The sequence below is a fragment of the Alternaria arbusti genome (genome assembly GCF_024043155.1).
Source record: "Alternaria arbusti strain BMP 1465 chromosome Unknown scaffold_15, whole genome shotgun sequence".
Lineage (NCBI taxonomy): Eukaryota > Fungi > Ascomycota > Dothideomycetes > Pleosporales > Pleosporaceae > Alternaria > Alternaria arbusti.
Genome location: NW_026249955.1, coordinates 32,972 through 56,643, shown reverse-complemented (window position 1 = coordinate 56,643; position 23,672 = coordinate 32,972). Strand labels below are relative to the sequence as shown.

The following is a 23,672-nucleotide window of genomic DNA, read 5'->3' as shown; positions in this document are numbered from 1 at the left end:
TCTCATAAACACATTTCGCGTATAATATCTGATGTGAGATCTCGTGATGTTGTCGTGGTGTTGCATGGAAACCATTTCCGAAGGGTAGCGTCGGATGAATGGTGTGGGCGAAGTACCGGCCGAAAGCAGCAGATCAGCCTCGGTAAACGTCATCGCGGCATCTCAAACACCAAACCACACAACGGCGTTGCTTTCTAATCCACACACACGCGACCACGCCCCGCCCCCAGCACACGCGTCCTGTCATAGCCACGCGAAACGACGACACGGAAGGAAGCGCAAACACACAAACACACGATATTCATGTCGCGGTAACCCCACGCACGTCTGTTCTGGAATGTCCACGGATCTCCTCCGCTATGACGGAAGCAAATCGAATATCATGACCACGACTGCGGCGCAAACAACCAGCGCAGGCACTACAATACCCGACCATGACGCCGTCATGTCGGCAAAGAAGGAGGGAGGCGCAAATATGGAGCCGAAGAGGCAGAAGATGGATAGGAACAGCATGGAATACCTGATCAAGAGTGGATTGGCGGGTGGATTCGCAGGATGTGCTGTATGTCAAGAATCATCTCTATGAAGAGAGATTGGTCGGATCTGATACTAACAGCGTATAGGCGAAAACAGTAGTAGGCCCTCTCGACCGCGTCAAGATCCTCTTCCAAACCCGCAACCCCCAATTCGCCAAATATGCCGGCTCCTGGAGTGGCTTTCCGACTGCCATACGCGACATCTACGTCAGCACCGGCGTACGTGGGCTCTTCAAAGGGCACTCGGCAACCCTCCTCCGCATCTTCCCCTATGCGGGCATCAAATTCCTCGCCTACGAGCAAATACGCGGCCGCATAATAAAGAACCAGGCGCAGGAAACACCCACGCGACGATTTCTCTCGGGAAGTCTAGCAGGCATGATGAGCGTCTTCCTCACATATCCACTAGAAGTCATTCGGGTGCGCCTCGCCTTCGAAACCAGCGAACAAGGCCGCAGCAGTCTCGCAACCATCGTACGCAAAATCTACGCCGAGCAAGCACCACGCGTATCGCAACCGAAGAACCCCATCACCGCAACCGCGACACACGTCGTAGAAAAGGTCACCCCGCGCTCTGGCCTCTCCAACTTCTTCCGCGGCTTCACACCCACATTACTCGGCATGATACCCTACGCAGGCGCTTCCTTCCTCGCTCACGACTCCATGTCCGATCTCTTGCGCATACCCGTCCTCGCTCCGTATACCACGTTACCGAACACCTCGCGCGAGGAATCGAGCACCACAAGTCACAAACCCGCACAACTGCGGTACTGGGCGGAGTTGACAAGCGGCGGCATTGCGGGCTTCTTCTCGCAGACTGTGTCATACCCATTGGAAGTTATACGGCGGCGCATGCAAGTCGGTGGTGTAGTTGGTGATGGTCATCGGCTCAGTATACCAGAGGTCACAAGGAGGATATATATGGAGAGGGGTTACAAAGGATTCTTTGTGGGATTGACGATTGGCTATGTCAAGGTTGTTCCCATGGCTGCCGTCAGCTTCTATGCATATGAGCGGGGGAAGTATTATCTGGGTATATAAGAGTTGGGTTCTCCATGGGCACAAAAGATGGCAGAAGAACTCTTTGCGAGAGTAAGGAAGTGACCCGTTAGCAGACGCCTCATGAGCCTGGTCAAAGACCTGTGATCCAGGACTGTCATACGAATGTTCTATCGAAGTTGTTAGTGTTCACCGCGTCCAAGAACATTATCAGCGCATGATAGTTCACAGCATGTATCGAGGAGTTGATCAACGCCGTCTTCCGCAGCCAGCAAAAAACAAGAGCAAAAAGAACAAAATCCATACAACAGCGGGGATTCGCTAGTGGTCACCCACCTAACTACTAATCCGCCGGTATCATGCTTGTATATGGCTGAGCGGACGGGAAGCCTAATTTTCATGATCCTATGGTCGTATGTGGAAGAACTGGTACGTTTGGGCAATGTATAGTCAGTGACACCGGATAGTTGCGTGACAACGCGTCTCCATCAGGTCCTGTCAACTGTGCACCGCGAAGCTATGTTTCCATATATGCTGCAAGTTTGCTTTCGTCTATATCTACCTGACTATGCATTCCCTAATACTCTCGCCTTATTCCAAGCTACAATCATTCACATCATAGCTGAGCCATGACCTGCTGGCCATCATCCCATGAAGGAGGAATCCCAAGAACAGTCATGACCCTCGCAGTATTGCAAAATGGCTTCTGCGCACTCTCCCCACATCTCTGCTTGTACTCCTCAGCGAGCGCACTGAGGCTCGTATCCTGGAGTCTCTCAATCCGTTCAGCGGTGGTGCGGAACGGTTGAGGCAGTGGAGGGAATGAAGCGGCAATGAGGGGCTGGCTGTATTCGAAACCAAGCGACTCCAGAACAAGAGGCGTGATGTGAGCAGCTGAACCCAACACACGAGGCATACCGTGTCCCGCGAATCCGGCGGCAATAAAGTGACCCGGCCGCTGTGGCACCGTACCAACAAACGGAAACGCGTCTGCAGATTCGGTTTGCACTATTCAGTCAGCCGAATGTACTTCAAGTTCACTGATATGACATATCTTACTTCCAGTCCAGCAGCCGCCTTCGTTGACTTCCTTGCTGAGCCCCGCGGGGACTTCATCCGGCGAGCCTGCGACGTCTGAGGCACCCCAAGATTCGTAGAATGCAGCTGCTCCGGCAATCTGCTGATCCTCTTTATCGTTGGGAAAGCAATCTCCTGGCTTGTGGACAAGAAGTTGCCTTGCTCCTCCAATGATGATGGTGTTGTAGGGTGGAGGGAGCTGGAGATGGTAATTCTGTCTTCGTCAGCGGGCCGTCGATTGTGAAGAGAGCATCTGTAAGCCTTACGTTGACCATTGAGTCCCAATGCTGGGCACCAGTGTGCTTTATGAATCCTGGAGGCGCTTTGATAGCGGCAATGGCCCCTCTGTCGGGCAGTATAAGCTTACTGAACTCAGGGAGAAGATGAGAAGCCCATCTGTTAGTCGTGTGGACGACTGTCTTCGCACGAATGGTTCCGCGCTCAGTCTTGACTGTGATCCAGCCCTGGGCGTCCCGCGCTGAGACATCCGTGACTGGGGTATGGGCTTGCAGATTGAGATTGCCTCTCTGTAGAACGATGCGCAAAAGCGCGTGCACCAATTTGTATGGCCATCTGAGACGATGTTAGTAGGCTTGCGTGGGAGTAGTATGATCGAGAAGAACCGACATTTGCCCTGCAGGATGCACCACTGCAGCCAGAGCACCCTTCATCTGCGTGAACTCCTCCGCCTCGTGTGCGTCTTCGATCACTCTGCATACTTTGACAATCTCATGATCGTCGCCATGATCCCTCCGCATGGCGTCAAGTGCGCCCTTGAGCCTCGTCCAGGCCTCATCGGTCATGGCCGCATCGAACGTTTCTCCGAACTTGAGACAGACCTCTTCCGCGATGTTTTCTTCCTCCGTTAGTTTCTTAAATGCCGGCAAATGAGCCATCTCATGTTCGATGAGCTCCATGGCACCCTGGGGGCCAAATCGTTTCGACCATTTCGCATAGCGAGAATACGCATGTGGCCTCAATTGTCCTCCTGTTTGTTGTTAGGTATTGCTTCAAGGGGCAAGGTGCAAGTGCCATTACCATTGCGTCCGGTGGCACCTCCGCAAATGTCACGAGCTTCTAGGAGAGTCACATGAGGCTGCCTGGAAGCACTCTCTGTGTACTAATCATGCGTCAGACTTAATGAGCGGACAACTCATGTTGGTGCTGTCACGAACTTTGTTGATCCAGTAAGCTGTCGATGCGCCGGCGTAACCACCGCCGATTATTGCCACATCGGTCTCTTCTGGCAACGCCTCGCTGGAGCGGAAGTTGCGCAACGGCGATTTTGCAGCCTCGATCCAATAGGATTTGGTAGGGTTGGCAGTTGGTAAAACCATGTTGAGGAATTGAGAATGACTGACTACTTTCTACAGGCGGACAGAGAGCATGTTTCGCATGGCAAGCCACATAGTACACGCTTTCATACCTGTGCTCCATCACCGCTATTTCGCAAATCGACCGGGTACCGTAATTAGCCCGGCCATCGAGCTTACAACTTCGATCTAGAAAGTTCGAGCTCGAGAGACAATGACACCGGTCCGGAATCTGCTGAAACTGTTGCTCATCGTTATCGTACCTAGGTACCTGTGTGTCAGTGGCAGAACCGGGTAAGCGAACCGGTCGCGATCCGGTCGCGATCGATAACCACCTGGTCCGAGCGCTGCGGCAGTCACGTTGACCGGGCCGGCCTTCTATCATCCACTGGCACGTTACCTAGGTACTCACGAGTGCTAAACATGAGAGTACTGGGCATGACGCAGGGGCCTGTTCTCCACAGGCCTTTTACTCCTTATGCCAAGTCGACATATCTTGCATCAACCGCTGTCGAGCTCCTTGATTTTGGTCACCACACACCACACCGACAGTCAAAATGACACAGCCTCTCAAGCATGTCGTGTTCGACGTCGTCGGCACCTGCGTATCGTTCGACGCCTACTACGAACGCATAGACTCAGTCTTGGGTGCAAAACTTCGCCCTCACCACATGACCGCGCAACACTTCGGATACACCTGGCAGACAGCTGCTGAGCTGGAATTCACCTTCTTGTCCATCTCCGAAAGCTACAAGCCTTATAAGGATGTTCTCCGGGGACTATTCTACCGTACCCTTAGTCTTTGTGGCATCGCCGATCCTCGGGCTGTAGCCACCGAAGAGGAGCGTGAACAGTGCATCGAAGGCTATTCCGCTTTACAGCTGCGACCTGGCTGTCGGGAGACATTCCAGCTGCTGCGCGACAACGGCTTTACCGTCTGGTGCTTCACCACCGGGGATGTGCAACGAGTCAGAGGCTATTTCGAGCGCGCCGGTGTAGACATGCCGCTGGAGAATTTCGTCAGTTGCGACAACTTAGGCGTGGCTAAACCCGCTATCCGCGCCTATGAGTCTGTATGGAATCGATTTGGAGGAAACGACGTGAAATGGTTCGCTGCCGCGCACATGTGGGATGTCGCAGCGGCCACCAAAGTCGGTTTCCGTGGAGCATGGAGCTCCGTGTACGAGAAGGAAGCTTGTCTCGACGTTTTTAGTGATGTGAAATTGGAGGTGGTGGCTGGAGGTCTCATGGAGATGGCGAAGCAGATTGTAGAGAAGTCTCAATGACATTAGTACTACTACTGCGTCTATTCGAGCCCGTAACGACATTAGTAAAGAATGTTCATTTCCACCAGCTCTTTCCCCGCTTCCAGCATTTTGCCCGAGGTTCGCCATTATCTTTTGTGAGGATGCGGGTATCGCCGTCTGTGATAAGCCGGGCTTACTACTAACCGATAGCGGACAAGCTTTGTGCGGAGCGTTCCTGCAGGAGGCTGGACGGCTTCAACGTCGCTGCATTGCGCGTCATTCGGCTGTCTTATCGCTCGCGCTTCAGTGAGGGGGCGTCGTTGACAGCTGTAAACTCACGACGTATGCTAAAAACCCTTCCGCCAACTCAATCACTTCAGCTCATACCTAGTCAGCTTGAGCTATGGACGTCGAGCCTCCAAGACCCACCAAGAAGCGTCATCTAGCGGCAGAAGAGCGACAACGAGCAGTTCGCGCGTAAGACCCACCACTGTCTCGCCGAAGAACGCGAGGTAGAGTCTTGGCTGACAAGCATCGCATAGGTGTGATGAGTGTCGCCGTCTCAAAGAGAAATGTGAGGATGGGACACCTTGTAGACGCTGCCGCCATCTGCGCCGACCGTGTAGATACAATGTTGCACCTGCTGCAGTGGACAAGCGAGGACCGGGTCTTCCCGCCTCGCCCAATGAGCTGATGGACCGCATGCGATGCATGGAATTCATAGTCAAACACCATTTCCCCAACCTCGCCCTGGATATCGTCTCTCTACAACGCACGTGCGATTCCCTGTCTTCGCCCACTCCACCACGCGACCAGAATGCGATCGTACCCGAGTCTATCGAGCTGTCGGTGAATGCCCAAGTCTCTGACAGCCCTGATATTGGAGACGAGGATTGTACCATTGACCGCGTGGATGGCACGACAGTCCGTATGTGCTTCGTAAACTCACTCGTAATCCCTCATGTACACTGACGAGAGCTTTTGTCGCTGTGCAGATTACTCAGGCGAGTTCTCTCATTGGAACTTTTCCATGCACATCAAACGCAATATAGACGATCTTATGGCCAAAGCCAATGTGCAGGTACGTACTGCTAGCCTAGTCTATTCCTGTTTGCTCACCATCTCTGTCAGAACTCGGAAAACGTAACGCGGGTGCCAGATTTCATTCGCGTCGGCGAGGCAGATCCAGCCTCGACTTCCATCTCGGACGTCCTTGCCGTTATGCCACCCCGTCCGGTTGCCACATTCTTGACCAATGTCTTCTTCAAACATGCCACCAGCGTCTACTACTATGTAGACCGACGCTGGTTTGACGACATCCTAGACAACGTATATACTAACCCCGTCTCACTGCGCTCGAAAGACGTTACTGCAATATGTGTAGTACTGATGGTGCTGGCAGTTGGAACCCAATATGTCCATTTAGAATCGCCCGATCGCCACAAGACTCACAGCACGGGTGTTGCAACGAACTTCGAAGTTCAGAGTAGTTGGGAGCTCGAGATTGGATCCGGCTTTTACCGTCAGGTGGCAAAGCTTCTTTCGGAAGTCATCCACGCTGGCTCGCTACTCAGCGTCCAGGCACTTTTGCTTCTCGGCCTATACTCCTTACCCATTGATGCATCTGGGCTGAGTTACATCTATTTAAACTTGGCTATCAAGGTGGCCATACAAAACGGAATGCATCGAAAGGTCTCGCGTAACGTCCTCGATGCGAGAACCAAAGAAATAAGGCGTCGCATTTGGTGGACAGTGTACTGCATGGAAAGGTTTGTTGGTTCTTGACTCCGATCCCACCTCGTCCTCTTACTCACAAGTCTGACCTAATAGAAAAATTGGTATATACCACGGCCGCCCAATATCTATAGTGCGATCCGATATCGATGCAGATCTGCCTCAGAGATCTGAAGTACATCTCATGGATGATGACCGTTTCGATCCTCAAGGTCTCCTGGAATCAATCGAGCTCACCAGGCAGGCTGAAGCATTCCATCACGAAATGTAAGTCTAGACCAAGACTTCCTCTATACACGGAAATAGAAGGTAATAAACTGACTATGTTTTGCTAGATCGCGTCTCCGAACGTGTGCGAACGCTGAAGTCGGGGTGATTTTGGACCGTATCAAGCACATGAAGGCGAACCTACGAGGGCCCTGGTCGCCTCCTGGGGGTGCATTATCGCCAACCGCGAACCACGAAGCAGAGTTACCAAAATCCCGCGCATTGATTCACTCTCGACTGGAGTGCTGCCTATTGCACATGTTCATTGGACGACCCTTCATCCTCGCGCACCGTCACGCGCGAACCAACGTACAGTCCAAGGACGCCAATGCCGCATCCCCAGAAGTCCGCCGAAGGAAAGCATCCGAGTCCCACTCACAGTGGGACTTCTTGGTCCAGGACTGCGTTGCAGCTGCGAAGGAAGTTATCAGCACATGCCAAATCATGCAGACGGGCGACATGGGCCTTGCAAAGTCGTCATATGCCGAGTATAGTTCCTGTCGCGCATCCCTGCTGGTCTTGATCGCCTATAGCATGTGTTACCGTACGAACGAGTTCGCAAATACCCTACAAGTAGGTCTTCAAGCGATCAGAGAAATGGCTTCGGCGGGCGATTCCGCGCGTTCAGAAGTGTCACTCCTAGAGACACTGGAAGCAGCGCTGCATCGACTTCACGTCTTCAATCCATTACCCAGTCAACCTGCGGTCACGGAAGCGAATGATTCAGCTGAAGAGGGCTATAACGGTCTTCTTAACTGGTATAAGAAAGCGGAAAGGTCCACGAATCCTCGTTTTGGGCCTTCAGCATCCGAACATGCAAATGTACAGGCAGCAACAGCGCAAGGCCCGAGGATGACACCGGACAGAGCCGATGCAACAGTGGATAGCATGCCGAGCTATCCATCCCTCGATGGCTATCCGTTCGATTTTGATCTACTCAACTCGGATGGAAGCGAGGCGTTCTTTACTTCGGACTTTGGTGACCATGGTAACACAGAGAGGGAGTTCTTTGAGAGCCTTGCATGGCTACCGAAGTGACGTTTTGCACATGCTAGGATCATGAATGTATGAGCGATGCATGGCGTTAATTAACTCTTTTCGCCAACAGAGTGCGTGTGAAAGTTGGCAGGTCAATCTTCGCATTGCAAAAGTAGACAATGCAGGACCCAACTCTTCGTTCTATCTCATGGTCACAACCGTGCTTGAGCAGGCTGGGTTTCGGCAATCTGTTGCCACATCTTCAGAGACACATGTTCTTTTTGCTGGTACCATCTACTCCTGGTGATGCGGTACGGCACAGGAAGATCCACATCTTCTGCATCGCCCGTGATTACCATGGAAGCAATGGCCTTTGCACAGAAGAAGATCTGCGGCATACCGTGCCCGCTAAATCCTGCGCACATATACTGACCCGGTTTATCGCAAACTGGCCCAACATAAGGGAATCCGTCGTTGGAATAGCCCATAACTAACATGGAAGAAGATGAGTCAGTTTTGAGATATTCAATTGTGCCCAGGTGGGCTGGAGCAGACAAGACACTTACTACCGGTCCAGAGGTCTTCTGTTTGGGCACCGCTGTTCTCCCACCCGCGGAAATGCCGTTGCATGTAACCGTCAAAGTAATGCCGCGCGCCATCCATCAGTCTGCTGTCGTCGGATACATCAAACCATTCGTCTAAGTCTTTGTAGTAGTCGCGCCTTCCGCCCCCGACAATGATACTACCGTCCGGTCGAGGAATCATGTAGTCGTACTCATAGTCGGAAAACCGCATCATATAGCTATCAGTCATTCTTGGTGCATTCTCGCCCGCCAAGCGCGCTACTATCCCTCTCACTGGGACGACTTTGTCCTTCATCTCCGGTACGAGAGCAGACGTGTAGCCGTTCGTAGCATAAACGATAGTGCTGGTCTTGACGGAGCCGCGCGGTGTATTCACGACCCATTCATGATCTTTTCCGCCTCCATCGGCTGCCGAGACGGATATTACTGAGGTATGTGTTTGCAAGTTAACACCCATAGATACCGCTTTCTCTAGCAAGTGCGCCACAAGTCGGTAGGGCCACAGACGAGCGGCACTATATGTATGGCAAGACTTTGCCCCCCAAACGCCGGAAACCTATAGGCTTAGTCAGACCTCTCCAAAGAAACAACCCGATGAACCATATCAAGAAGCTCATCTCCAAGCACTACATACCTCTTCTGCTTCGTTGCCTGAAGTAAAGTCTATCCCTTTCGCAGTTGAGATATCCGCTTTAGCGATTTTCGCAATGTCAGCTGCGATCTTATCGCGACCAGCTTCATAAAAGCAGACATCTGTGACCCTGGTCTCTTCGAAGTCGCAGTCACAATTTTCACGCTGAACAAGTTCTTTGATCGCGTCGACTTGGCGAGCCTCGAATGTAGCCACGTGCTCCGCGACCGCTCTCCCATGCGTCTCCAATACGCTGGCCGCTCTTGACAAAGGGTCTGGTTTTAAATGACCGCCTAGATTTTCAGATTTAGTACCTGCGACATTGAAATGGAATCTCAAGGGCATATGGTATGTACCGTTACGTCCGGTAGCGCCAGAGCAGGCCTCACGTGCCTCAAGGATGAGTATTGATGGTATTGGGCGGTCGCGACGCGCACACTCTTCGACTATGTGATGCACGATCGATGCCCCAGCATAACCTGCGCCAACGATTACAACATCGGCCTGCGTGGGAAGATATTCAGTACTGCGATGGTTGTCGATGGGCCCAACTTGTTTTCTCCAATAGGAGGGAACAGCATCAGCCACCGGGAATGGTTTGGCGCTGGGACCAGAAAAAGACATTTTGGAGAAGTAGGCTGTGAATCGTATGCATGTATTGGTGGTAGTTCTACGGAGTTCTCCCCAGTGTAAGGTGGGCTATGTAGGTACTCACGCTTAGTCATTCAAAGGGCAGGATCGTTTCTACTGTACTCAACCCGTAAACTTGCGTACTTTAGTCAGACAGATAGGATGCGTAAGCCCATAACGTTGGTCCTTGGTTCCAAGTGGCTGCGCAAGGCGGTGATCATTAGGCAATTGCGACCGGGCCGGTCGCCGGTCCGGTCACCGATAAGGACCCAGTTGAACTTGCCGCCCAGCAAGCAAACACCCGTTTAGAGCAGCACATTCCGGTTTGGAAGCTTTCTTTCCGTGTGATAGCATGGACAGTGTTGGAAAAGCCCTCCGGTCTTATCTTTCGCCAACAGTGCTGCATCAGATGCGAGATGATCGAGCAATTCTGCTGGACAATATCCATCAGCAATGGCTGCTCGTGTGCTAGAGAAGGAGTGATGTGAACAGCTATAGGAAAACAGTTCGATTGGCAGAATACAAGTTTACAGTGAAGGCACAACTTGTGTCATGATAGATGATTTGAACGACTTGATGATTGCTATCCACGGCGGGGCCCCGAAGACGTTTCCCCGAATTCCAGCTCGCGGCACATGCGTCTGCAATCCTTCTCTTGAGAGCCATCACACACGATACAAACTTCATTCACTGGTGACGTTACTCAACGGCCTCCTAGGCATCCTAGTGATTAACATGACCATACTAGGCACAGTTAGAACCAGCAAACCACAGTTCACATAGATCGGGACCACAGGAGAGATGCCACTCGCAGAGCTCAGACCATAGGAAACTGCCTGGCCCGCCGTCTCAAACGCGCGAAACAAGCCTGCCACCCGTGAAGAATCACCCATGTCGTTGGAGAACGTGCCGAGAATCCAGTATAGTGTCAACTGCGTCCAGTAGCCGCTCGTGAAGATGACAAGGTATGGTACGTATGCCCTTGCCCATCTGCCAGTTTCTCTGTCGTTGAAGTCAGTCTCAGTCGCACTGGGGCCTGCCTCGGTTGGATAACTCACGATCCGTAATCCAGCGCCGTTTTATTGCCGAGGTAGTGGTACTCGAAAGCGACCCAGATGAAACAACCGGTTTGTGGCAGGATCCACAGCGAGAATGCAACCCATGCCTTGGGCCGCTGGGGCCACCGCTGGCTGTCTAGAAGCTTGCCGAATATGACGACCGACGGAATAGTAATGGCGGCTGTACTAGTCAGCATGTAGTCAGCGGTCCCAAGATCCATACTTACGGAGAAGAAAAGATGAAAGAGCGCGAGCGCGGACCGAGAAGTGTAGCGAGAGATAGGTACCCATCGTCCCTCCGTAAAAGAAAGAATAGAACGCGGGCAGGAAGATCAACCAGACCTTGTTGCTTTGTAGAGTACTCCACAGAGCAACAAATTCTTGCGTCCAAGTAACCCTCCCCGACATGGGAACCTTGCTGCCATCGCGACGACGCACTCGGGGTGTGGGGGACAGTGACAGCGCCCAAAGAACTCCAGTGCATTCTGCTATTGGTTAGTAACTGTGCATTCAGAGCAGATGCCTAGTATCCGTCACGTACCGAATCCGACAAAGACCAGATATGTCGCCCATGCAATGCCTCCAGCAGAGGCTCTGTCTGAGTTCGTGGAAAAGTTTATCGCACCACCGATCAAGCTTCCGGAGCTTCGCATAGCCGACCAGATGCCTGTCAGAGATTAGTGAAATGATCATACTCCACGTCGCACACAGGTGCTTACCAAGGTATAACCCCCTCTCTTCTGGCCTTGGGTAGCATAACATGGCTGTCGTTTCGCCGACGTAAAGAAGCCCACCCGCTAGACCGTTGATAACCTGGCCCCATCAGTATGTTTCTTTTGTATGAATGAGTTATGATCGTACATTGGCTGCTATGAGGTACCAGTCGACGCCGAATCTAGCATTTACATAGTACGCAGATCCTTGGAGGGGCATTGTGAGAGCCGCAATGAAGCACGCCCATTTGATCCCGATCCTATTGATGATGGGGCCTCCGAGGATAGTACTGATGAAGCTCATGGCGTAACTCAACGAGGTTGCAAGATTCGCTAGCCATGGCGTTGACAAACCGCCTCCTCCTAGATTGGATATAGCATCACCCATGGCTGGGCCAACCAAGGAAAGCCTTAATCATGTTCAGCATCCGGATGGTAGTCTCTGGGAGGATTACTCACGCTCCGAACATCACCATCTGGAATAGCACGCTCCGGTAGAAAGTCGACCATTTCCAAGATCGCAGAAAGTCGTAATCGGTAACTTCTTCCTGCGATCCGATCGCGATGTCCTCACCACCGTCATTCTCCGTGTCCTTCACTTTGGCGTCTTTGGTGTCTTTAGTCTGCGAGTAATCCATCACAGAACTCTTGCTGAACACCGTTGATGATACGCTTCTATTTTATGTAGAACTCTTGCATGCTAGGGACTATCGGCCGGCAAGGTGATTAGGAAATGGTGCCCCTTGTTTGCTCCAGATAAGCATTGCACCGGCCCGGTCTGTAGCGCGACTGATTAGACATGGTGTTGTACGGGCGACTCGTAGAGTACGGGCTTATCGAGCATGGATGAGCATGGGGTAGTAGCCGTGCTCGGCCATCGCGCTCTTCTCAAGTTGCTCTGGGCCTTTACATCTTAATCGCTATTAGCATGTGGATGCTAGACACGAGAGCGAACGTTACAACGATGCCTGTGAGCTCTAACAAAGCCAACTGATGTCTTCAGAAACATAGCCGGAAGGCAGCTGCGCGCAATAGAAGCGTTCCAAGGTTGCTGGGAGTGACGAGAAACGCCGGTCTTGGTGTTGCGGGGTGTGGGGCTACCTCCACTCTTCTAAACACGCGCACCAATCAAGCCACGAGTATTACTGTACACCCCTTTCTTCCGATAGGCGGGAAGGGGAGGCATACAAGTTCCTAGCCCACGACCGCGAACATGCGCACATCTAGGCGACAGGTCTCAGGAGTACAAACGGCCGTTAACAGTCAATTGTGGCTACAGTGATGGAGTGCCAAAGTGACAGAGTTGCGTTTCCGGAAACAGTAAATTGACCTCGGAACGGACGCATACTGTGGATCAGTAAATGCACGGATGTGGCGTATTCCTTTCACGATATGGGTTGCTTGTAGGCTCGTTGCTTGAGTGATATTGCGCTCATCGTAGTCATTGGCTTGGACGCGAACATGACGATGCAGGATGTTCTCGCACCTACCAGGCTTGCAGGCATCTGAGCCTCATTTGCTCCCCAGGGTTGCTGTTCAGATGCATACGGTGGTCAGTCGGAGTCAAGTCTGCGTTGTGTCATCATTGGTGGCGAGCTCTAACTATGTCGGCATTGACTGAGATCGAGTCTATTCTATACAGATGTAACTGACGAGGTCAGGCTTCTGACGCTGATCGGGCCACAATCGGTATCGATTGTGGTCGTCTGAAAACTGACGCTAATCTTGAAGGCATGCTTGGGTTTGACATAAACATGCCCGCTGTTCAGATACGGGAGCTTGGGTAATAGTTTCACCAAGTCTTCCCAGAAAATACCCTCCTTACCAGCTTTGTCTGCGAACAAGAACCTCGTCTCGCGAAGATAATCCTTCGCGAGGAATACTATCGGAGCTTTGTCTTTATGAGCTGGACAGATAACCACTATTTCGGCCGTGTATCCCGCAATCGTTACGCTGAACTGAGCAGCGAGTACCAACTGGCTAACATTCTGGTCCCAGGCCTTTGGAACCAGAAAGGTCCTGTCCAGATGATCCCATGCATGCAGCGGGGCCACCGACCGCATTCGGAGATGTTCCTGGACGGGAATATGCAGGCCATCGTGACGGAAGGACACCAGGCGGGTAATCGAGTGTTTAAGGAAGGCATCCGTTGAGAGGTAGACTGATTTTATGAGCTCCTGCGCGGAGTATGTGATGATTTTGTTCGGCAGCCTGGCTAAAGGCAGCCCGCCAATGCGGCAAAACAGCCCGGGACCGCATTTCCGGAGAAAGATTCCTATACTACTGTCGTCTTTCTTCGATTCCCCGACCAAGAGGACGTAGTGTTTCGGAATGTCGGTGTAACCGCGCTCACCGTACCAGCCGTATATCTCGAAGTCGCCGCCAAGTAGGAGGCCGCGGTTGGTGACGGAGAACTCGGCTAGTTGGTGTTTGTGGACGCTCGCGGCGAATACATCCTCAAATGCAGCCGGTGAGCTTGCAAAGATCTCAACGAGGTCGTTGTTGTGATACTCCGACATGCTGTTCCAGGCGAAGATGCTGAGGTCGTTGTCGCGCTTGATGATCTCTTCTTGCAGACGTCGGAACGCCTTTGTACCCTCGCCGTAGATCAACGGCATGTTGACGTCAAAAATACCAAGAAGGCAGTACGCCATATCTTCTTTCCGTTTTGTCCTCCGTTGCGAAGCCCATGACATGCGAGCAGACACGGATTGCTCAGCTATGATGTCTCTCCGCGCGTGCGTCAACACCGCCTCGGGTATGTTTGTGAACCTGGATATGGCGGCCGCTTGCTCGTGTTTGGTCCCAACGAACTTCCATCCTTGAGCGTAGAACTCGACGATGCCTGGGGCGAGCAGTTCCTGTAGCGTCCAGCCTCTGGTGAACCATCGGCATTGGGATAGTCCTCCTTTGAGTATTGCGCTTTCGGGGAAGTCTTCGAGGTAGGCGTAGCAGACGATGGCTTGTCGGTAGTATTGGAACATGGAATTGATTGACTCTGTTAACTCTGCGCTGCTGGATTTGTCGACTGTAAATGATGATGTTGCTGTTAGCGGATATAAAAGAGCACGGCTTCCAGAAAGCTATTTTGTAGCAAGAACGGCTAATCACTCACTGTCAACGATCTTGTTAGTTGATTTCTCTTCAAAGGTATGAGCGACTTACCTGCAGCATGTATCGACCCAGAAGTATCTTAGATTGTTTTTCAAAGCCTGCTCCGCGCAGTAACGAATCTTGCGATGTCCTTCTTTTTGTTCTCCAGTTCCATCTACCATGTCGCGATAGCTGACTTCCTCGCTATCTGGGCCCCAGGTATGTGAGAGAATAGCGTATGGTGGTATGTCATCTTCGATGAACTCTACCAGGCTGAGGCGTTCATCGTCGGCGATGTGCAGGAGGCGCATTGTATGGTGAGATACGCGTTACAACTGTGAAAGAGACATGTGCATGTGTGTAAAGTATGGAATTGATTCAAGATCATAGCGCGCGGACCTAGGAGACGGGATGGACGGAGGACTAGCGCTGATGAAAGAGGTTACGGCTGGGACGCCTAAGGCCGAATCCACAATCCTGTGGCGGTGCATGCTTGGCAAACAGCCGTGCCTCGGAAGGTTATGAAATATGGAGATGTGAACTGAGAATAGATTCGTATCCCATTCTCCATTACTGGAAAATTTGAGTCTCTGGATTACCGCTTTGAGCTTTTGCGATGCGACGAGATGACAAGCCCAAAGCCACTCAAAGCTCGCTCTTCCACGAATGATCCTCCGGCAAGCCCAATTGCCTTCGTTGCGCATTCAGTATGTGCTGCAAGAAGATCGGTTTGATGCTGAGTACACCAATAAGACTCAACAGCAGCATCAATATAACGCCCAAACCAACACCCAGAGCTACAGCATCCTGCTGCCTGCTCACCTTCCTGAACCACGCCTTCGTATCCTCCACAGCGATGTTCTCGTCATGCGATCGTCGCGCGCTCATCATACCCGGTAGGCCATCGAGCGAGCGGTGGTTGAACTGCTTTTGGTAGTCAGCGAGCTCTTGCTTTTCGAGCTGCTTTCGCGCCCAGTTGTCCATCGTATCCCGCTGCTTGAAGCCGTTCTCTTCGCCGTCTTCATGATCGTGGTCCACATAGGCAATTGCGTCACCCGCTGCTCCCTCTGTGCTTGCAGTCTTTCCGCTGTCGATCTGAGGCACACCGAATCCACAACTGGTCTGAACTTTCTGGATCTTCAACACGATGATAGCTCTTGCGCCCGTGACATCGACCTCATCGCCGTTCTCTGACGCCATCTTAGCGCGCAACTGTCCGTAGTATGGATCCCACTTTTCGACTACCCTTCCTTTGCAGAATAGTCGCATAATCTGTGGCGAGGGGCCGAAGGAAGAGAACATTACGGTGACACGGCCATTCTCGTAGACGTGAGAGATGGTCTCACAACCGCTGCCGGTCGCGTCCAGATAGGCGACGGTGTTCGGGCCGAGAACAGAAAAGGTTCTTGACGGATGGCCTTTTGGCGAGATGTTGACGTGATCTCCAGCCCATGGCGCACTGGCCACGAAAAACAGTGGTTGACTAGAGATGAAGTCGATGTGGTTCTCGTTGAGAGATGGGTAGAATTTGACCATGTTGAAATGACGGAGATTAGGAGCAAGTAGCGGTCAGGATTGAACGGAGTGGCCAAGGATGGGGTGCTGCTGGACAAGGTAGCCGGCAAAGATTTCGTTTGATAGATTGACTATGTGCAAGAAGGGTCGTAGCAAGTACAGGAGTTCCTGCGGGAACTGCGTTCGATGGTCGTCTGAAAGTGGAAAGGGGAGATCCAGGCTTGGAAGTCGTGATGCGTCGACTCGTCTAGTTGAACCGGGGAGTGAGAGTGTTAATGCAGTTACACTCTATCAGACGAAAGAGATGGAAATTCGATAATGTACACGTTCTTGTATGTTTGCAGCGCAATGCGTGATTAAGATTTGGAGCGCAAGAAAGCTGCGATGCACGGTAACACGGCCTTACCCTTTGCGTGCTAGCTCGAAAGCAGCTCGCGTGTCAGTGGGGGTGGGGCGCATCGCCAGAGGCGCAACGAGATGCGACGGGAATCTATCAAACGCTTACATCAACACAAACAACATGGTGCTCGCACTAGCATTGAAAGCAGAGCTGAACGGGTAGGTAGATCTCTCCAACTCCACGTGTCTACCCTACTGATACGTCCAGCGTCACCGACCTCCGTCCCAACGACACGGAAGACGCGCCCTTTTTCTACACATTCAAAGTCCAATGCACGTCATGTCGCGAAATACACCCCAACCCTGTCTCGGTCAATCGCTTCGAGATGAACGAACAGAGCGGCAGCAAGGGTGAAGCAAACTTTGTCTGGAGGTGTAAGAACTGTAAGGTCTTTCTGCCCTGCCCCCTCTTCCCTTACTCCAACCACTGACACGGTATACAGAGAGAACACTCAGCGAACATCACAGCCGCGCCTACCTCCTACGAACAAAGCGACCCACCGAAGAAGACCAACATCCTCATGTTCGACTGCAGAGGCCTAGAGTTCGTCGAATTCATAGCCGAGGGAGAGTTTCTTGCGACAGGCACCGAGTCCGGCACCAAGTTCTCAGGTATTGAATTACCTGACGGCGAATGGTACGACTACGACGAGAAAGCTGGCGAGGAAGTCAGCGTCACGAACGTCGAGTGGGAAATACGTCGCGCGTAGATTGCGCAGGAAAGAGAAAGAGTCATACGGCAGCTTGCACAGCTTGGAACAATGCACATCACGCGTGGTATAGTTGAGCTGATAGGACAAGAGGAATGCGAAGAGGTGGCTATAGTCCATCATGACGGTACCGAGCGAGTCACACGCCCAAGTCAGGAGAGGTAATCTATATCTACACACAATACGAAGGCACATGTACATCAATGACGACAGCAACGCTCAACAAAGACTGCAAACGGCGGTGCAACAAGTTGCGCACGTTCAAACTGCACATCAATTTCGTGAACAGCAAAGCTATCGAACATAAGTATATTGGAAGTACTAAAGAAGCACACAGCCGTACGGATATCACAGTTTTACACCTCCGCTACCAGCCACGCCGAAGTAGCGACGGTGGAATCTACCTCCAAACTCTACCAACAAGAACAGCATCAAAATCCTACGTGAGAGCTACGAAATCGTCAGCGTACAAGATCAACAAGGATACCTGAAGCAAACTCACCATACAAAGATCGAAAGGCTCAAGACCAGGTAACTACCGTAGTAGCCTTACCAAGCTTGAAGCTATCCTTCGGCTTCTCCGCCTCGCGCTTGCCCCACGTCGTCTCCGAGTCCGGATTGCCCAGCGTCTGGCGCTTTTCCTTGCCCCAGGTGATAATCGTGCTTGGCTTACCAAGCTCAATGGTATCAGCAGGGTCAGTCCCATCCCTCTTACCCCAGCTGACCTCGGAGCTAGGCTTTCCCAAATCGATGGTGTCGGGCTGCGTGACTGTGTCGCGCTTCGCTGTACTCCATGTCACAACTGTCTTGGGCTTGCTGATGGTGAAGGTGTCTTTGGGTTCACTCCAAGTGACGGCGCGTTTCTTGTCTTTGCTCCAGATAATCTCGCTGGTTGGGGGGCCGAGCTGCACGTCATCTGGGTTGGTCGGCTCGTCGTCGCGCTTACTCCAGATGATCTCGCTCGAGGGCTTGCCGAGTTGGATGTCGTCTGGGTTGGTGGGGCTGAGGGTTTGTGCCTGTTCTTCGTCAGCTTGTATACCTTTGATAATGACTGAGTTGTATTACCTCAGCTGAAGGCACAGGTGCGGCGCTGCTCACAGCAACCAACACACCAGCAGCAAGAACGGATACGAATCGGTACTGCATCTCTACTTCCGTGTTGTTCTTTCTTAACGTCGAGTACTATTGTTGGGTAAAAGACAAGAAATCGGTGGGGCTCGCTTGCAAGGTAAGAATCTCAGGGTCTGGGGTTGATATATCAAAAGAGATACATGAGATCTACACGGAGCCGGCATACCACTTCATTTATACGCATCATTTGTACCAAAGTTCAGACACACTTTTGCCACTCTGTAGCTGCCCGAGATGGTAGATGGCTAGTTGGTGTTCGAGGCTGTTGGATACGGTTCGTGTAATTTGGGTAAAGTACTTTGCTTCCTGTTGCGGTTAGGAGATGTTTGGGCCAGCCAGCCTCAAGCGAATATGCAGATGAAAGGGTATGCGTGACTGGGGAATTGAGTGTGGGGTGATGTGAAGATACAACATTCCAGAGGACCACACGGGCTGGCGCTGCTAGGTATCTGTCCTTGAACTCTTAGCAAGGACGTTGCAGACAAGAGAGATTGGGTGGACATCCACTAGCTTTCCAAGTCAGTGGCCAATGCTTTTCGAATGTCGTTGTAACGGTTGGGCTTTCAGTTCGTTCCATGCACTTCTTTCCCTCTCATGCTTGAACGTGTCAGTACTCAGCATAACGGCGGGCCCTGGGCGACATGCTGCTCCTAAGTTATCGTTATCGCGTCTCAAGTATACATCAGTACTTGTTACAACGACCCACGCTGCAGCTAATCTCGCTGTTGCACAAGAGTATAAATGCAGGGACTCTCAACTTTCACGACACGTTCTAGCCCAACCAACACCTTAATCTGCGTATTCGGCATCTAACGGCTTCCCTGCAGAGATATCCCTGCGTACGATGATTAGTACTCAGTAAGGGTTGCGCTGCACATCCGAGTGCCTGGAGCCTCGTCGCACTAAACGCAAAGTTGCGGCAGAGGTGCCATCTACCGTCAATGCAACATCTCCCCGATAGGAAGGGAGCAAGGGTACGTGCAACAGAGTTGCCTGGCTATTTAGAAAAACCTGGAAAAGTTGTGGGAATGCTCCAGATGTCTAGAACAAACGTCGAATGTGTCGTTCGACAAAACGTCTAGATTGTCTCTCCTGGCATCGCACTAGACAAACTCTAAGGATGAGGGCCAGCGAACAAGGTATCGTAGCGGCTAGGAGCAACGGCTTGCAAAGTCTGGAGAAGGTGCCTTTACGATCGATTGGTGACTGAGCAGCGATGAAAACGCTCCGTAAAGTGACCATGTTCCAACATCGCTTGCGGAATGATCTCCATAGTGCGCCTTTCTATCTTTAGACAGGAATGCAGCATCGCCCGATACGACTGCCTTTTTGGGCTAGATCAAAGATGTGGATATATCAAACGCTCCCAGTCATAGGAGCTCTGTCATTTGGAATAAGGATCAGGAGATTGTCGGAAGAAATGGACACGAGAGGACGAACATTTGCACACCAACGGAGGGAAGCATTCCAAACTCGTAATAACAACGAAACATGACAAACACGAAACCGCTGCCGCCCGTGCCGAAAGTCCTTTTCGAGCTGAGTTTGTTGGTGATGAGTAGCAGCAACAGTGATGTTGGTGACAGACGTGCTGAAGCGAAAAGGATAAATGAGGCTGCGGATGCATTTAATCTAAATAAACGAGCTCTCAAACAAAGAAGTCCTCGGCAGAGGAACGGTCTGGTGACACCTCGGAATTGGAACACGATAAGGTTCGTTTGGTAGCAGCTCGTCATTGTGCCAAACCTTGAAATGTGGCGGCGGCCTGGTCAGTCGTGTTCGTGTCGGCTTCGCCAGATGAGTTTTTTTTATTGCGGCTGGAGGTAGGTTGGACAAAACCAGATTGGTGTCATGAAATTGATAGTTGCGCCATCGTAGGGCTATGGTATATACACTGGTTTACATGGAAAACATGGTACTGTACACATGGTAGCCGTTCAAGGCTCCGGATCTTTCGGTCTTTCTCCAAACTCCCGCTCCAACCATGACGCCCAAACCTCCTTGGGGTCGGCCGTATTATCCGCGATGTCCTCCGTTGAACCAGCTGCATCATGCGCGTCAGAATCGTCAGGCTCGCCTTGAATGAATGTAGTGTTATCGTCCCCGTCTATGCCTTCTAGCGCATCCTTTACATCCGCGTCTCTTGTGTCCTTGATGTAGGCGGAAGCGGCAATCATGACGTTGTCTGCAACCCAAGCGGGAGCGAGCTGCAGTTTCTTCTTCTTTGCCACATGCTCGTTTCTGGAGGCGAGACCGAGGATCTTTTCGCGATCGAAGCCTTCGGTAGAGATGTCTGCCAGGATCTGGTTGAAGGCGACCGTGTTGCCGGTAATGGAGCACAAGCCTATCATTTGACCGTATGCTTTGGTCATGTCTTCATGATTCACTCTGGCCTTGATGCTGCTAATCTCTCCCCAAATGTATAGGCCCCCTTCCCAGTCCGCGCGGCGGAGACAGTCGTTGAGCATTCTCGTCAGACCTTGAACGTCGAGACCCCAGCCGTCCGCCTTCATCTCATAGTAGATATCAAGCGCTCGGTCGAACCCTGCGAATCTCATGACACCAGTTATGAGGGAACTAAACACCATGGGTGTTGGGTGGACTTTCTGGTAGACCTTCTTTTCGTCCACCCTCACGAGCCGGCCATGACTGGCTTCGTTGACGTTGACTTTGGGAGTTGCGAGCATAAGTCCGTCGCCTACACCTCTCATCCTGGCGACAAACCTCGAAAAGTCTTCAGGGTTTCCATGCCTCAGGGAGGCGTAGTGATTGAGTATTTCTCGACAGGTAATCTCGTTGGGACGAATTTTGTTGTAGTTGAGGGCGGGTATCACACAATCTATGAGGTTTCGACGCCGCCACTGTCGAAAACCTACCAGCAAAGTGTTGAATGTCTGTAAGTCCGGTGAGGCCGATGAAACGAGGAGGTTGTGACAGATCTTTGCAAGCACGACAGCTTCTTTGCGGTCGTTACCGTGTACGTCGCTTTCAAACAGCTTTTGGATGCTCTGATTCATTTGGATCGTGATAGCGTAAAAGTCTCCATCCACGTCCTGATAATATTCCGGAATTCCTGGATGATCTGGGTGAATTCGAGCTTGGGCAATCACGTCTGGCGGACTATCAACAGGAATCTGATGGAGGTTTTCAAGAGCCTCTAGAATGTTTTGGCGCGCTTGCTCACGCTCCACAGCATTCATGGCTATGACGTCCTGGATCTGCTGTGACAAATTGTCGGAATCCACCTCCCAAGCCTTGTCGAATCTAGGCACATTGTTTTTGTGCAGTAGTTCGTGTATAAGGAGACCGGTGGAGAGTTCCTGCATGGCCAGCTTCTTCCACGAGTGTCGCCTTTGTAGGGCGTTTACGCGTAGTGCGTCTGGCGCCCATAAGGACTGGGGCGGCAAGTTGTAGCGTATAAGCTCAGGACCGGTATTTGTTGGGAACTCCAGAAGCTGCATACCTGGGAACCTCGAGTCGAACCGCAGGTCTTCCAGCTCAGCGTAATCGCGAATTTGCGACTGGATTTCTTGATTTTCCAAGATGGGATCCTCATCCAATTCCATGCCTACAATGCGCTCCAATGCGCTCCAGTCGAAGTCGTCCGGCAGATCATCAAAGGTCAAGCCATGGTATCCATGCCCCAAGGTCACAGATTCAGTGGCCGTGTCTGTGTCCTTCGTTCTCTCTCCTAGGGACCCGTCACCAGCAGATTCGGCTAGTGACGAAAAGGCCTTTTCCCATTGTGTGTTCCTAGCGGCTTTCGCTCTCGCATCGATAGCCAGCCCCGCAGCGAATATGGTCGTGTATACGAAGGTCGACGTTGGTGTGCCAATCGCCCGAGTGCGACGAAGAGCCGTCTGCCCGCTGCGTCTAGCGAGAGCGCCGGTGTTGGAGACGCATGAGATGCATCTGCAGGTACCCGGGTTCGACGTTGCCCGGGACCAGATGGCTCGCATTGCTACCGGGGCATGCTGCGCGAAGAGTGGAGGGGCGACAAAGGACCGGGTCGCCGGCGAAAGGACGAGGCGGCGCACCGTGGTAGGCGCAATGGTGCTGCTGAGAATAGGCAGCTATGAAGGTCCAGCTGGAGTATGGCGGCCGAACGAGTGTGACTGGAGGTTGTAGTGTCGGGGTTCCGCAATTGTTGTACTCGTCCGATCATTCGAAGAGGGAACAATTTCTTAGCGCGTCCGCTAGTCGCGTCGCTCTACATCGTGGACAGCAGGTAGGCATGGGTGTGGAAGAACAGTGGAGGCAGGTGCATGATTGATCATAATTGTGACGTGAGCCCAAGACAGGACAGTGCGAGTCTCAGTTATCCTCGAATGCACCTTCCACCCTGAACCACCATCTGTTGCGCGGCTTCCCCGCGGTGAAGCACGGTGACCAATCGGCGCTACCTTTTGCCGATGACTTTCCAAAGCTGCAGGCACGACCGCCGTAGCACCACGACTATCACTGCTATACCCACCAAACTCACGGCTACCAGACAGCAAGCCCTGAGATAGAGTCGCAAACATGGCTGTAAGCTATCCCTCCTGTTCTCCAGTCGCGCGTAAAGCTAACATCCACCAGGCAGTCGCACCTTTCAACCCGCGTCCTTTGCTCCAAAGCTTGTACGTCGCACGCCTCCACCTCTCGAACCACCCTCACCCGCAGAACACGCGCTAACATAGGCGCAGAGTCGACAAAGACATCGTCGTCAGGTTAAAGTGGGGTGAGACCGAGTACAAGGGCAGACTCGTCTCGGTGGACCTGTACATGAACATCCAGCTCTCCAACACCGAAGAATTCGTAAACGGCGTCAGCTCCGGCACTCTCGGACAAGTCCTGATAAGGTGTAACAATGTTCTGTGGATCGGAAAGGCCGAAGAGGTGGAACCCAAGGCGACAAAGGATACGGCCATGAGCGGTTGAGACGCCTACGACGGCAGACACACGATGCGCGAGACAAACTGAACGTCGCAACACGAGCGCCCACAAGGAGCGCGCATAAGCTGTTTGGGCGCGAGTTTCACATGCGCTCGCAGCAGGAAGGCAGCAGGTGCGCTCCA

At 52.2% G+C, this 23,672-nt stretch overlaps 12 protein-coding genes across 12 annotated transcripts; 5 read left to right on the top strand and 7 right to left on the bottom strand.

Moving 5' to 3' along the window:
* Positions 1-337: 337 nt before the first annotated feature.
* On the top strand, positions 338-1,577 carry J4E86_008869 (uncharacterized protein; the record flags this gene model as incomplete). Its single annotated transcript, XM_051449378.1, has 2 exons — positions 338-562; positions 624-1,577. The coding sequence occupies 2 exons, from the start codon at positions 338-340 to the stop codon at positions 1,575-1,577; spliced, it is 1,179 nt and encodes a 392-aa protein (XP_051299232.1).
* A 574-nt stretch (positions 1,578-2,151) lies between these two features.
* On the bottom strand, positions 2,152-3,949 carry J4E86_008868 (uncharacterized protein; the record flags this gene model as incomplete). Its single annotated transcript, XM_051449377.1, has 6 exons — positions 2,152-2,543; positions 2,595-2,826; positions 2,879-3,185; positions 3,240-3,600; positions 3,651-3,732; positions 3,788-3,949. 6 exons carry the CDS (start codon positions 3,947-3,949, stop codon positions 2,152-2,154), a joined length of 1,536 nt encoding a protein of 511 aa, XP_051299231.1.
* A 533-nt stretch (positions 3,950-4,482) lies between these two features.
* On the top strand, positions 4,483-5,211 carry J4E86_008867 (uncharacterized protein; the record flags this gene model as incomplete). Its single annotated transcript, XM_051449376.1, has 1 exon — positions 4,483-5,211. One exon carries the CDS (start codon positions 4,483-4,485, stop codon positions 5,209-5,211), a length of 729 nt encoding a protein of 242 aa, XP_051299230.1.
* Positions 5,212-5,575: 364 nt separating this feature from the next.
* Positions 5,576-8,211, top strand: J4E86_008866 (uncharacterized protein; the record flags this gene model as incomplete). The annotated part of the gene is made up of 6 exons (XM_051449375.1): positions 5,576-5,649; positions 5,715-6,100; positions 6,168-6,253; positions 6,304-6,941; positions 7,003-7,173; positions 7,242-8,211. 6 exons carry the CDS (start codon positions 5,576-5,578, stop codon positions 8,209-8,211), a joined length of 2,325 nt encoding a protein of 774 aa, XP_051299229.1.
* A 152-nt stretch (positions 8,212-8,363) lies between these two features.
* On the bottom strand, positions 8,364-8,964 carry J4E86_008865 (uncharacterized protein; the record flags this gene model as incomplete). The annotated part of the gene is made up of 2 exons (XM_051449374.1): positions 8,364-8,566; positions 8,718-8,964. 2 exons carry the CDS (start codon positions 8,962-8,964, stop codon positions 8,364-8,366), a joined length of 450 nt encoding a protein of 149 aa, XP_051299228.1.
* Positions 8,965-11,050: 2,086 nt separating this feature from the next.
* Positions 11,051-11,987, bottom strand: J4E86_008864 (uncharacterized protein; the record flags this gene model as incomplete). Its single annotated transcript, XM_051449373.1, has 5 exons — positions 11,051-11,235; positions 11,282-11,539; positions 11,596-11,721; positions 11,774-11,867; positions 11,916-11,987. 5 exons carry the CDS (start codon positions 11,985-11,987, stop codon positions 11,051-11,053), a joined length of 735 nt encoding a protein of 244 aa, XP_051299227.1.
* A 1,414-nt stretch (positions 11,988-13,401) lies between these two features.
* On the bottom strand, positions 13,402-15,171 carry J4E86_008863 (uncharacterized protein; the record flags this gene model as incomplete). The annotated part of the gene is made up of 2 exons (XM_051449372.1): positions 13,402-14,779; positions 14,933-15,171. 2 exons carry the CDS (start codon positions 15,169-15,171, stop codon positions 13,402-13,404), a joined length of 1,617 nt encoding a protein of 538 aa, XP_051299226.1.
* Positions 15,172-15,505: 334 nt separating this feature from the next.
* Positions 15,506-16,396, bottom strand: J4E86_008862 (uncharacterized protein; the record flags this gene model as incomplete). Its single annotated transcript, XM_051449371.1, has 1 exon — positions 15,506-16,396. The coding sequence occupies one exon, from the start codon at positions 16,394-16,396 to the stop codon at positions 15,506-15,508; it is 891 nt and encodes a 296-aa protein (XP_051299225.1).
* Positions 16,397-16,895: 499 nt separating this feature from the next.
* Positions 16,896-17,484, top strand: J4E86_008861 (uncharacterized protein; the record flags this gene model as incomplete). The annotated part of the gene is made up of 3 exons (XM_051449370.1): positions 16,896-16,933; positions 16,983-17,163; positions 17,218-17,484. The coding sequence occupies 3 exons, from the start codon at positions 16,896-16,898 to the stop codon at positions 17,482-17,484; spliced, it is 486 nt and encodes a 161-aa protein (XP_051299224.1).
* A 521-nt stretch (positions 17,485-18,005) lies between these two features.
* On the bottom strand, positions 18,006-18,630 carry J4E86_008860 (uncharacterized protein; the record flags this gene model as incomplete). The annotated part of the gene is made up of 2 exons (XM_051449369.1): positions 18,006-18,500; positions 18,550-18,630. The coding sequence occupies 2 exons, from the start codon at positions 18,628-18,630 to the stop codon at positions 18,006-18,008; spliced, it is 576 nt and encodes a 191-aa protein (XP_051299223.1).
* A 1,922-nt stretch (positions 18,631-20,552) lies between these two features.
* J4E86_008859 (uncharacterized protein) lies at positions 20,553-22,574 on the bottom strand (the record flags this gene model as incomplete). The annotated part of the gene is made up of 1 exon (XM_051449368.1): positions 20,553-22,574. The coding sequence occupies one exon, from the start codon at positions 22,572-22,574 to the stop codon at positions 20,553-20,555; it is 2,022 nt and encodes a 673-aa protein (XP_051299222.1).
* A 562-nt stretch (positions 22,575-23,136) lies between these two features.
* J4E86_008858 (uncharacterized protein) lies at positions 23,137-23,535 on the top strand (the record flags this gene model as incomplete). The annotated part of the gene is made up of 3 exons (XM_051449367.1): positions 23,137-23,142; positions 23,194-23,234; positions 23,301-23,535. The coding sequence occupies 3 exons, from the start codon at positions 23,137-23,139 to the stop codon at positions 23,533-23,535; spliced, it is 282 nt and encodes a 93-aa protein (XP_051299221.1).
* Between the last annotated feature and the right edge of the window lie 137 nt (positions 23,536-23,672).